General features: G+C 40.6%; 1 protein-coding gene across 6 annotated transcripts in view; it reads right to left on the bottom strand.

Moving 5' to 3' along the window:
- Positions 1-660: 660 nt before the first annotated feature.
- Positions 661-13,121, bottom strand: part of Golga4 (golgin A4) — an 86,181-nt gene continuing 73,720 nt past the window's right edge. For 3 of the 6 annotated variants that reach the window (XM_027415339.2, XM_027415340.2, XM_027415342.2), the window contains 5 exons: positions 12,578-12,653; positions 10,194-10,297; positions 7,578-7,664; positions 4,712-4,771; positions 661-1,319 (listed from right to left, as the gene is read on the bottom strand). In XM_027415339.2, coding sequence (XP_027271140.1) covers positions 4,742-4,771; positions 7,578-7,664; positions 10,194-10,297; positions 12,578-12,653 — 297 coding nt within the window. In that variant the 3' untranslated portion in view covers positions 661-1,319; positions 4,712-4,741. Of the gene's footprint in view, positions 1,320-4,711; positions 4,772-7,577; positions 7,665-10,193; positions 10,298-12,577; positions 12,654-13,121 lie in introns of those variants that run through there. The other 3 variants (XM_027415341.2, XM_027415344.2, XM_027415343.2) reach the window with 2 other exon arrangements.

The raw sequence follows: 13,121 nt of genomic DNA, 5'->3' as shown, positions 1-13,121 counted from the left end.
GCCATGGCGGGTGGGTGAAAGACCCGAGCTAACATGGGTTAGCTCGTTAAATTACAATAAAGCCTCATGCAGCTTGCAGCAAGCTCTCGAATCCGCCTGGTGATTGGGGTGACCGAGGTCGTGGCCTGGGACCCTGGATACCTGAGTTTTCCGGGTGTCTAACACAAGCACCCCCAACACGGTGAGCCAACTGGCTGGACAACTGAAGTTCAATCTGAGGCAGACACTCTATAGATCTGTGAGTCCGAGTACCTTGTTCCCCAGAACATGAAGGGTATGTGACCCCTTGTTAGGAGTTGCCACAGCGTGGTGTCCAGAAGCTTCTCTCTTGTGTAATGCTTCAGTGACCTCCAGTACCTGCAGAGCCCTCCTGTAACACACCAGGGGGGGCCCACAGCTTTCTCATTGCTCATACTAATGCTGAACACACACACACACACACGCACACGCACACGCACATGCACACACAAACGCACGCGCGCACACACACACGCACACCACACACACACACACACACACACACACACACACACACACACACCTTTCCTAGTGTCCCCTGGTTAGCTCACCCCACAGCCTCTCTACATTCACTTCACTGAAAAATGGATGCTTAACCAGCTTGAAGTGATCTCAACCTAAGACAAAGCACAATGAGAGATATTATATAGGAAATAAATTTTATTTATCTGATCCTCTGAGATGACATGGCCAACAGTCACAGGTCTGCATACAATAGGGCTATGTATTGACTATTTACAATTTACAGTAGTATTTTTTCCTCTGAAAAATAACATCAGTATAAAAGCTAGGTAAATATGAGGTGCTGCCATCTGGGATTCATCATAGCTTAAAGAATTAGGCTTTAGCAAATATTCAAAAAAATTAATCTGGGAAATAGTCCATTAAATCCTCTAATTTATCAGAAAAAATTTCACTAAGTTTCACCTCAAAATATATTGCACAAGTCTTTAAGAAGAAAAAAAAATCATCTAAAATAAATAAGGAAGACAGGCAGTTCTTTAGAAAGAGGGAAAGAACAAAAGAAAGGGACGCCGAGTGACCAGGCCAGGCCAGTCAGAACAGCCTCTAAACCACAGAAAACTTCCCAAGAAAAAAACACAAGGAAAAAGAACAAAACCATCACCATTTCTCCACCAACAACACCTGCTTCAAAAGCAGTGCATCTGTGGGCCGGGGTAAGACCCGTTTTCATGACAAAATGGCCTTTCTCCAAAAACAGCAAGCACGGACAGTTTGCCAAGCAGCAGTTGCCCAGACTCATTCTCCCCATTTCTTCAAGATGACGTTCGGAGCCATGACTGGAAAAAAAAAAAAAAAAGGAAATTAGGGTGAAATAAGAAAAACAAACAAACAAGCTTTTATAGTCAACCTATTGTGAGAATTGTTTGGTTTTTCAAGGTAAAATAAATTAACACTCTAAGGATAACAGTAAAAATGTAAAAGCATTTGAAATATCGATTCCTAATGGAATCTTCTAAAAAAAGAGTAATTTAGACTGATAGAGAAATCCCAGAGAGCAGTATTTAGGTGGGGATTTTGAATCTGAGACCCTGGGGAAGCCCACAGACACAGCTCTTCACACTGTGTGTGCTTCAGGGAAGGAGCTGCTTCCACTTTCCAGTGTGTAGACTTCCTGCAGCCTGCAATTCTCTCAGCAGGACATGCATGGCGGGGGGGGGGGGGGAGATAAATGGCATTGTGGTGTAAAAGGCTAAGCTTCACCCAAAATTCATTAAAACTTAAAAAATGCTGAGACACAAACCCGGAATCTTCCTAAGAGTTTCCCAGGTTAATTTAATATGCTGTTTACAATGTTAAGTATGGAGCCAAGGTGTCCACTGCTGTTCAGTGGAGGGAGGCCAAGGTGTCTTGAGTGTTCCTTTATAAAGCTAGCTCAACAATCACCCTGCCCAAGAACCTAATGGGGAGATGTGCAGATCCTGGTATGGCCACTCCTTTTCAGTTACTGCTTTGAAACCTTGGCTCAAACACCTCTAGAAAACAAAATTCAATTCAACAAAGTGGCACAACATCAATGTCACGAAAGCAAAATGACCAAGACCTCAGTTTAAAAGAGACCTCAGAACACACGACTACTCGATGCAATGGGTGTTCTTTGTGGAGCCTTTGCTCTTAAATATTTATGAAAGATTTCATTCAAAAATGGGAAAACTGTCCCCCATAGGAGGCCTCACCCCCCCCCAAGAGTGGATGGAGCGTGGGGTGGGGGCTGGTAGGGGATGGGAGGGCAGGAGGGAGAGGGAACTGGGATTGGTGTGTAAAATAAGATGGTTTTTAATTTAAATAAACATTAATTTAAAAATGGGAAAACTGAATGTTATGTATACTATCAGATAGTATTAGTATTATCCTAGTGTGATAATCATAGTGTGTAGGTTAATCCTCTTCTTAAAAATACATTTATTCACTGTGTCTGCAGCGTCAAATGCTTGCAAGCATGATGTTTACAGGTTACTGCCAGCGACACAGAGGGGAGAACTATGTGGAGAGAAACCAGGAATGAGAACAGGGAAGAGATTTCACAAAATGTTAGAAACTGGGAAGACATGGCAACGTGGGCATTCACTCAATTATTTTAGCAAAGCTTGGGTCTGAAATGTTTCAACTCAAAAGTTTAATGGACAAGCAATCACTGAACAGAAGTGCTGAGACACACCCTTCCAGTGTGAGAGGGGCTATCTGCAGCGCCGTGTGAGTGACACAATTCTACTTGACTTACTAGGTAGACAGCACACTCACAGCCATGCAAGTCTCATAAGCTTATTATTATGTTTTACTAAAAGACACCAGCATTGATTTTATTATCTGAAGTGAAAAGTTACTTTCAAATGTCATGAAGTTATCTGTAATCTTGTCTCCTTATGTTGCTCTCATCGGTGAACAGTTAATTCTATAGCTGTCTTTACCCTCAATAGGAGTCACAGTTTATGCTCAGAGACTTCCACTTGAAAGGTCTTACAAGTCTCCCTTTGAAAACTGTCTCCCAAAGATTACATGGCTAGATCCACTCTATTTAAACCCAATCTCTGACATCAGAAAAGAGGCCACTCAGCAAAATAAAGGTCATTTCTAGCCAGGCCTTATGGCATATGCCTGTAATCTCATTTTTAGGGAGGCTGAGGCAGGTAGATCCCAGCCAAGGCTACACAGAGAAACCCTGTGTAAAAGAAAAACACAAACCAACCAACAAACTAAACAGAGGTCATTAATGGCCAATGCCTGACCGCCCTACTGCCAGGAGACAAGCAGGATAACGGACTGGCTCCCTTTATGCCCATCCCACTCCCAGCAGCAACAAACCCTGTCTCTGTACCATCACTTATAGTAAGTGCTGTGAAAGGATTTCTGGAAGAGGGGATGGGGAGTCTGTGGGAAGGCCAGGGCCTGCCATTCTGAACAGAAGGGACAAGTGCTTCTGGCTGGCAGAAGATACTGTCTGTCCCCTGTCATACTTCTGTCAGCCTCTGCAGGTGATGCCACAAGCTGTCCCCCAGGCTTATCACAGCAATCTAATAAAACCATGTTCTGCACTGCCAGCCACTGTAATGGAGACAGGAATGAGACAGCTCTAGATAACCATGCAAGCAAATTAAATGACACAATATGAAAATCAAAAGGAGACTCAATGCTGGCAGTTTAAAAACAAAAACAAAAACCTTAAAAAGCAGAGGGGCTGCAGACATTCTCCACAGCTTAAGAGCACAGCATGGCTGCTCCTGGAGAGGACCCAGGTTCGGGTCCCAACACCTACATAGTGGCTCACAACCACCTTATAACTCCAGTTCCAAGGGATCTAATGCCCTCTTCTGGCCTCTGTGGTGCACATGCATGTAGACAAACACACAGACACATAAAATAAAAAAAATAAATAAACATTTTAAAAACCTTCTTTAAAAGATATGCCTCAGACTCTACACCTTTCATCCTGCTACATTTGTTCGTGGCTGACACAAACCATCATCATCATCAAGTATAACCAGGTCTTAGTCATGGTGATTTAACGTATTTGTGAAAATTACAGCCAAGCTCAAGGTATATGTGTCCCCTAAATGTTTAAGGCAATATTAAATCAGGCTAATGACATGCATACCATGTGAGGCTGGGAATCCTTAAATGTTGAAGACAGTAAGTCATGGGGAACATTTCAGAAAATTACATTTCACCGTAATAAAATGTTATCAGAAACAGCCATAGTCAATTAAGCGAGGCTGCCTAGGAGCATCTACAGAATACATGTGCTATCTTGCATCAAGCTGTGTGATCCTAGGATGCAATAAAACTGTGCTTATTTTAATCAACTTTATTAGTTTTCATTTTTTTAAAGCTATCATTCCAATTAGGCTTTGAAGTACCTTAGGTTCTGGATTGTAAAATATATCTCTTCACCTGATTTTGAAACACAGTATACATTGTACTTCATCACTTCACATTTAGAAATTTCTTTTCATTTCTCTATAATAATCTGTAGTAATTTCAAATGCCATTCTTGGTAGCCACCTATATATCTATATATAGTCTATTTAACAGAATCAACAGAAAGCAATTACATTAACCTGTTATCATAATCATGTTCATTAAAAAGAACAAAATAATCCCAGTGAAATGGTTAGTTGCATGCAATACCCATGATTTCAGTACCAAGATACAAGACACATGGCTCTCCACTCACCACACGCTTACTAAGCACAGACTCAGGGTATCAGAAGATGCCACTGCGAGGTGAAGGGAACTACAAAGCCAAGAGGAAAAGCTCATTGGGTTAGTTGTCAGACAAATAGTGCACAGGCTATATTGTGTATATGAAGTGGACAGAATTACAGACAGTATATGAGGGTTATCAGGCAAAGCATAAGGACTATGTAATGCTTCCCCCAGCCTAAGTTTTACTTTCAATTTCCATTTAAAAGTTTAAATGCTGAAAGATGCACTTCATGCTAAGAACGCATCCTAACTGCCAGGTAAATTAGAGGGGGTTATATTATAAAGTAATTTTTTCCATAATTCCTTTACAGCATAAATTAAAATTTGATTTACATAGTTTCAGTTTACCCCCACAAACTTTTGGAAGTTGATGAATTTGAAACATAGTATACCTGTATACTGAATTCTCACTCCTAAAAAGTATCCATTTTATCACTGAATAATTCCCTTATAATTCAACAGAACCTCAAGAAGGTTTGCAGGAATGATAAACCTTGTTGCAATTTCAATGTAAAGGAACTTCATCTCAGTTTATTTTTACTACAGCAAACCCTTTAAATAAATTCCATGCCCTCATTTCAGGTGACACCACCCATCATCATTAACTAGCTTTATGGTTTGCTTTGAAATGTAATATGACAACAAAGGCTGTTTACCAAACCTGAGTCTATTTTTGGTTAGTGTGACAAACTTCTGAAATATGTATATATTTAATACAGAGTTAGAAAAAAGGTAGCAAAATTAAGACATAAACTAGAAAAATGTTTTTCAATACACACGACATAGTAAGGTTAGTATTCTGCAGGAAAATTTGCAGAAGCACGTAAAATCTAGGTGTGTGGATATCTCCTGTCTATGCTTTTAAGAAGTGAAAATCAGTTAGTGATTCGAACAAAGAAAATGTAGTACAGCGATTCAATGTTTGAGTCTCCTGTTTTGTGGCCCTCCACGCCCTGCACTTGAGGGGCCTCTGCTTCCACCTCCTAAGTGCTGGGATTCATTCTCGGCATGATCCTGGCTGGTCACACTATTAGCAGAGATGATCTTGGCATGGGGCAAACAGTCTAGATGTTGAAGATTATGAAAGATTTTCTAAGTACTTTTTCTGAATTATCTGCAACGTATTTATTTATTTATTTATTTATTTGTTTGTTTGTTTGTTTATTTGGTTTTTCGAAACAGGGTTTCTCTGTGTAGCTTTGGAGCCTATCCTGGCACTTGCTCTGGAGACCAGGCTGGCCTCGAACTCAAAGAGATCCACCTGCCTCTGCCTCCCGAGTGCTGGGATTAAAGGCGTGTGGCACCAACGCCCAGCAGTTTGCAACTGATAGAGTCTTATTCTAACAATGTCAGTCAAAACTACTTTCTCAGTTAAATACACATTTACATATTCATAATTTTTCATTATGTGTCACTTTTATTTGAATTTGTTTTCCAACTCCACCTGGCATGCATGGAAGACTTCACCTAAAATGCTATTAAAGATAATTTATTAGCTTGGGAGGTTTAAAAAATTCTGACTCAAATGGAAGTGAGTGAGACCAACAACACAAGGAGGACTAATCCAGAACTAACTAAACATAAGGCCCAGGATGTGGCTTCCTGGTACAGGGCTCCAGCATGCGTGAGGCTCTTGAGGTGTGAGCCTCTAAAACCACAAAGCTCAGAGCGAGCAGGCAACATGGAGGATGTGTGAGAGCCGAGCACAAGCGAGTGAGTGAGGAAGAAAGCAAGCCCTCAGAGACCAAGGAGAGGAAACATTCTCCAGGGCAGTCACTGGGGGAACACAGTTATGTCTTCGGGGTCTGGGGCACTTCAGTGAGAAAAAATTCTCTTAGGAAAATGTAAAAAGAAGCTTCTTTATAACGAAAGAATCTCTTAGTCCCAATTTCAGTCAACGACAATATACTTCATTAGTGGAATTCTCTCAAAGATAGAGGAAATGATCCTGAGTCAGTCCACAAATACCAACAATCTTTTTAGACTGACAAACAAACAAACAAAAAAAGCCAATCAATTTGATTAATTTTCAGCTTATACTTTAGGATCCACTTCCTGCCCATACATTACTTCATGTTTCCTACCCATGGGTGATGTACAGGGAGGCCCTGCTTTCACTCACATGGGATTGGATGGAAGTCATCACTTACCCCCAATTCTATGTCCTTCAAAGCTTCCAGTTTCCTATATTCTCTGTAACAACTGCAGTAGTAGGTGGCTGCAGAGTGAATTTATTCAGCAAGCAAAGTGTCGAAAGACATGAGGCTTTGTTTAAAGCCTGGGCAGGTCAGCCTCAGGGGCAAAGGAAGATTAACTCAAGAACCAGCCCCAGGTTTATCCCTTTCTAGAATGAATACGGCTTTACTCAAGGATAAACATTCTTTGGTCTGCCTTGAGAGGGTTTTTTTTTTTTTTTTTTTTTTTTGGCTTTGGTATTGCTCACTCTCTGCCTTTATCTGCTGAACCATCTTACTGGCCTAAAAAATGACTAAATTCTTACACTCAATGCACATGGAAATACTTTAAATACAAGAAAGAACACCGTGCTGCTTCGAAGCTGTGCTCTGTGGAGCAAAAGGACCAAGTCTTCTTCATCCTTCCCATCAGCAGCTCAAGTTCTGGGAACTCTACACGATGCTACTGAGAAAGACCACTCTCTCCCTTCACAGTGCCCATCACATCTGGCTTAAACTTTCTTAATGTCCATCAACCACCACTTTTTAAGTTGTAGCACAAAAGACATTCAAAACAAATTCAATTTCTTTTATACGGGAAAAGGGCTCTGCACATGAGGCAGAATATAAAATCCCCCACACCTTCCTTCCGGAACTTACCATCAGCCGGGCATCTTCTCTTTCCAAAATTTTCTGAGCCTGATCATCAGGGAATTTCAAGACAGTGGTTATAACTTTTGCCATGGTCTAGAAGCGACAGGAAAGAGATCCTTAGACAGAAGGCAATGATGTCTCATACTGTCTGACATGTTCTGCCGAGGGATTCTTTAGTGCTCTCATGATGTGAAGGTGGTCAGTACAGGAAGGACTAGCATTTCAATTCAAGAGGGTTCCTTACAAGGTCTGCGTTTGAATTACTTTAGATGATGCATTTCTAGTAGCATGAAGCTGTAGAAAGACCTAACTCTTGGTCTTTTGTCTTAATAAGATGAAATTACATTATGAACTCACCTGAAAAGGCCTCATATTTGCAGTAACCTACAGCAATACATTGCCAAAACATATGCTCTGAATAGCAAGGATTCGAAGCCCCCAAGGTTCAGCTCTAACTGAATCACATCATGTATGTCACAAACATGGGCTACTGCGTGGACATGAACTTGCTTAGTAGTTACTTTTCAGGACATGCAGCACAGTGGCCTCACAGGAATTACATATTAAAAGAACACAATGTTTTGTTTGGTAGAACACACGATGAATCAAAACATTACACAAGGAGGTTTGCAAAACAAGATCATAAACTGTGCAGTTCAGAATAAATATACCATAAGTCAGACTGTCACCCCATAAGCTCCTGGAAACTCCTCAAAGGGTGAAACTCCCTACTGTGTATCAAGATGAGCTGTTGTGAGGAAGACAGAGAGGGAAGAAGATGTCACTTATGAAGGAAGAAGGACAAGGAGTTCAGTGCTTACATCAAGTCGGGTGGTGTGCTCTCCTAGGGATTCCTACAGTGCATGGTAGAGCATCCCAGGAAAGGGAAGAAGTGCTCATGGCTGCGGGTGCTCTGTGTGTGCTCTGCATGTAACCCTGAGTGTGTGGTGGCAGCGGTGGGGCTCTGGGGAAAGTGTAGGGAAAATGATCAGCATGGTGTTATCACCCCGAGGTTCTGGAGCTTTATTCATAAATAATCACTAGAAAAAAATCAATTATTTACAGACAGGAAAGACACCAACATTGTAAAACTATCATCTGTACAGCTGAGAGAAGACGTTATGAATTCTTAACAGCTTACTTCACTTAACACATCAACTGAGGCTGCTTTTGACTGTAACGCCCACGCACAATGACTTTAGTTTCAGATGTCTTTTTTGTCTTTGCCTCTGCTATTTTAATAACTTAAAGAAATCTGAAATGCCATTTAAAATAATCATGTTCACTGGGCGGTGGTGGCACATGCCTTTAATCCCAGCACTTGGAAGGCAGAGTGAGTTAGAGGCCAGCCTGGTCTACAGAGTGCCAGGACAGGTTCCAAAGCTACACAGAGAAACCCTGTCTCAAACAACAAACAAAAATCCCAAATCAAAAACAAACAAAAAAACCAACCACATTCTTGGAGGATTCCAAAGGCATCTGGCAACATCTCTCACTTAAGTCATATTAACTAGACTGAACACAAACTAGTATGCTAAGCTTCTGAGTATAGGGGTCAAGTATATGCATCATGAACTGGCCAAAAACAAACACAAAGTAGTAACTATTTCAGTGTTTTCTTTCTCTTTTTGTTAACAGAGAGACATCTTCCTGTGCCCCATGTATAAAAATCCCCCCCCCCCCGCCGGTCATGTATCAAAACTCTAAAATTCTACAATTCAGTTATATGGAACGTTTCCTTGATTTTAGTATCACACAAGCTATCAAAGTGTAATTCACTCTGAAATCACACACATGCAGGTGCAGACATGTCTATAAAGATACAACCATTATCTGTGACTCGTCTCCTCATACTTCTAGATAACACTAATTGGAAAATCTACCCCTAAATTCATCAGTGACCCAGAATCTATAACTGACAACCAATGAAGCCTCCAGCCTGCCAGAGAAGCTTTTACGGAGAAACTGGGCTCTTGTTGGACCTTGGAAAGAAATCAGACTGTCTGCTTTCCAAACCACATCCTCAGGCCCCAAGAAGTGAGAAGTTCAAATGAGTCAGCTGATTTATAAGCAAGCTCTTCAACCACTGTTTCTCAAGGATGCTCTTCAATAAAGCCCACAGAGCAAACGGGAAGGCAGACTGGATGTCAGTGTCAACAGCAGAGTGGAGGACCAAAGCTCACGAGGGAAAAGGGAACAAACATAGATTGAGCGTGCACAGGAGATGCTCTTAGTGGCTATAGCCAAGGACATATTCTGTCAGAACACCAAGGGCAGGCCAGTACAGATGCCTGAATACTAGCAGTTTCTCCTACTTTTATGATCTGAAGACACACACACACACACACACACACACACACACACACACACACACACACACACCACCATCACCACCGCCAACAACAACAAAAACTAGCCACATACTTCACTTTTTTTTTTAAACAACTTATTGTTTATGAAATTTTCATTGTAGCAGTATTTAGTGACATCCAAAGCATTTTTAAAGCTGGTATCTAATAGAACAAGACTGCCAGTCAGTTCTTATGTGAATACTGTCTGCATAGTGATTTAATGTGTGTGTTAAAAGGAGCCTCACATCAATTCACCAGGGAGGAACCATACCTTGGTCTCACGACCCATCATATATTCAAACAGCACTTTTCGCAAATATTCAAACTCAGTAGGTTCTCCGAAGAGTGAGACATCAGTGTGGTACAAATTGCCACCTGTCAAGAAGGGCAAAATCAAAATTACAAAAGCAAACCCAGCTAGCTTGTCACTCAGAAAACACATGCACTGGGACACAGGAAGGGAGCAGGAAGAGGCATTGTTTCCTACTGTTATTCACATATTCACACTGTCGACATCCCAGCTGCTTGGTAGATGCAAAAATAACAACTGTTCTATAACAATTTTATTTCCTGTATCCTTCTCTTACAAGACCACATGGCCAGTGTAAAAGCTCCTGAACAATGGATCTCTGCTAAATAGCATGCGGATGACTTCAGATACTCCAGTGACTAACATTACCACCCACATCTTAACAGCGATTTAGTATCTCAGACATTTCTAGTTTCCTTTTAAGCATTCCAATATTAAAGTACTCAGTTCAAATCAAATTTTAAAAATGTTTTGAAACATAAGATAAATAAAAATCTGAAAGTGTGCAAAGTTTCGGTGTCATCGCGATTTTCAAATATTTTTATGTGAACTGTGTGCAGTGGCAAAAGCCTGAAATCCCAACTACAGGGCTCAAGTAGACTATTAAGTATGTGAAGGAAGAAAACAGAAAGTGGAATAAGAAAGAATAATAAAGGCAGTGGATAAATGTATATCTATGCATAAAGGCATGATAAATGTATGTTACATCCATACATGGAAATGTCCTGAGCTCATTAATTTATATAATATATGCTCATAAAAATAAAATAAGACAAATAAGCAGGACATTTAACATCTCATGAAAAACAAAATGACAACCTAGCTTTAGAAGACATGGGACTATAAGGCACTCCATAAAGGAAGAAATACACACAGCTAGAACTAAGAAGGAACAAATAATATGATCTAACCATGCCCAACCCACTACTAAGAACAGGAACAAAATACCATGACAATGTTATATCAAATGCAGATCAGCCAAGAACAGAACGACCATGATACACATCATCAGTAGAGAGGCCACAGTGGTGCCCAATATACTTATCTCTATATTCTATAGAAAATCTTTCACATTAGACTATAGGAAACGTGTGCGAGTATGTACCAAACTAATGGAATAAAATAGACAATGTAGGCAACTCTCAGATTTACACTAAATGAAAGAAAGAAACAAATCATGTAAATTCCCCAACAGAGAAAACCCGAACAAAATGCTGCTGGAAACTTTAGACAGGGATGTTAAATATGAGGGCAGAAGGGCTCAGCATCATGAAGGTGCTGATTGTATTACTGGAGAAGTACACACAGGGGCTTCCATGGAACAGGAAATGCTTTATTTCTCCCTAGAGGAGGGGGAGCATTCAAACCTTAAAAGCGGCAGCATGGAGAAGGTCAGTGTGCACTGTCCATCAGACTTCTCGGGTTCTTCTCATCGTTTGCATGTGCTGATGTATGCAATGTGTACAGAACAATGTTTGACACTAGATAAGGGGCTAAGATATGAGGCTATAAGACACTTCATGAAACAAAGCAAGCCAGACACAGAATGACAAGTATTGTAGGATCTTGCTTTCATATAAAATCTACACAAGCTAGATCCAAAGAACAGGATAAGATAAGTCTCCATCAGCTGGGAGATGGGGAGTGGAGGTGTTCATTGTTCAAAGGAGACAGAACTTCAGTTTCACAGTAGAAACACTGTTATGCTGGGGTAATGACACACTGTATTACTGGAAACAAGCAGCATTCTCACTGTGTACTGGACTGAATGGAAACGTAACCCACACACTCAGATACTTGAATGTTTGTTTCCTAGTTGGTAGAACTATTTTGGGAAAAAGTAGGAGGTGTGGCCTTTTTTGGAGGTGGTGTGTCACTGGGGGAATGAGCTTTGAACTTTCAAAAACCACACCAAGTCCGGTGTCTGTCTCTCAGCTACTGCTCCAGCCCCAAGCCTGCCTGTCTGCCTGCTGCCATGATCCCAGACAGGATGGTCATGGACCCTAAAACTCTAAAACTGGAGCAAGTCCCCAGTTAAACACTTTACTTCATAAGCTCCCTTGGTCACAGTGACTCTGCACAGCAGAACAGCAACTAAGACACAGCACAACACGAGGTTAAGTATATGAGGGAGTATGTACCGATGAGCTCAACTTGCACATTCCACCATGAATATCTATTTTTATAAGCTTCATGTTGCAATGAGTACACATAATTTATACTTGTCAACTAAAAATGATTCAAGATAAAAATAAAAGAATATGAATTAACAAAAAAAAAAGTAAACTCATTCATAATCTACCAGTGAAAGATGCACACAGGTGGCATGGCAGAAGTCAGCTCACCTTTGAGAGGCGTCCCCACAGGTGGCGAACACACAGTCTTTTCATATCTTTTCAAACGGTCTTCTAAATTATGGACCTAAAGATAACATTCAAACCATACCATAAAATTAATATGTAAATCACATGTAAGAAAAAGAATAGTTACTTGATTCTTTTTTGTTTGTTTGTTTGTTTGTTTGGTGTTTCGAGACAGGGTTTCTCTGTGGCTTTGGAGGCTGTCCTGGAACTAGCTCTTGTAGACTAGGCTGGCCTGGAACTCACAGAGATCCTCCTGCCTCTGCCTCCCGAGTGCTGGGATTAAAGGCGTGCACCACCAACGCCCAGCCTGGATTCTTTTTAATGCTAAAGGAACAGTATATACAGATAAAATTAAAAGAAATAGTTTCTTTGGCAGAAACTAAAAGCATATGCAATGAAAGAAAAATACATAAATTGAATTTTATTAAGATAAAAACCTGTTTATATTAAAAGATTACATCAAAAATGTGAAAAGGCAAATTACAAAATGGGAGAAAATATTTGCAAACCACATACCTGATAAGGA

The sequence above is a fragment of the Cricetulus griseus genome, chromosome 4 (assembly GCF_003668045.3).
Source record: "Cricetulus griseus strain 17A/GY chromosome 4, alternate assembly CriGri-PICRH-1.0, whole genome shotgun sequence".
Lineage (NCBI taxonomy): Eukaryota > Metazoa > Chordata > Mammalia > Rodentia > Cricetidae > Cricetulus > Cricetulus griseus.
The sequence above is the reverse complement of the archived record's forward strand: the minus strand, read 5'-3'. Positions and strand labels throughout refer to the sequence as shown.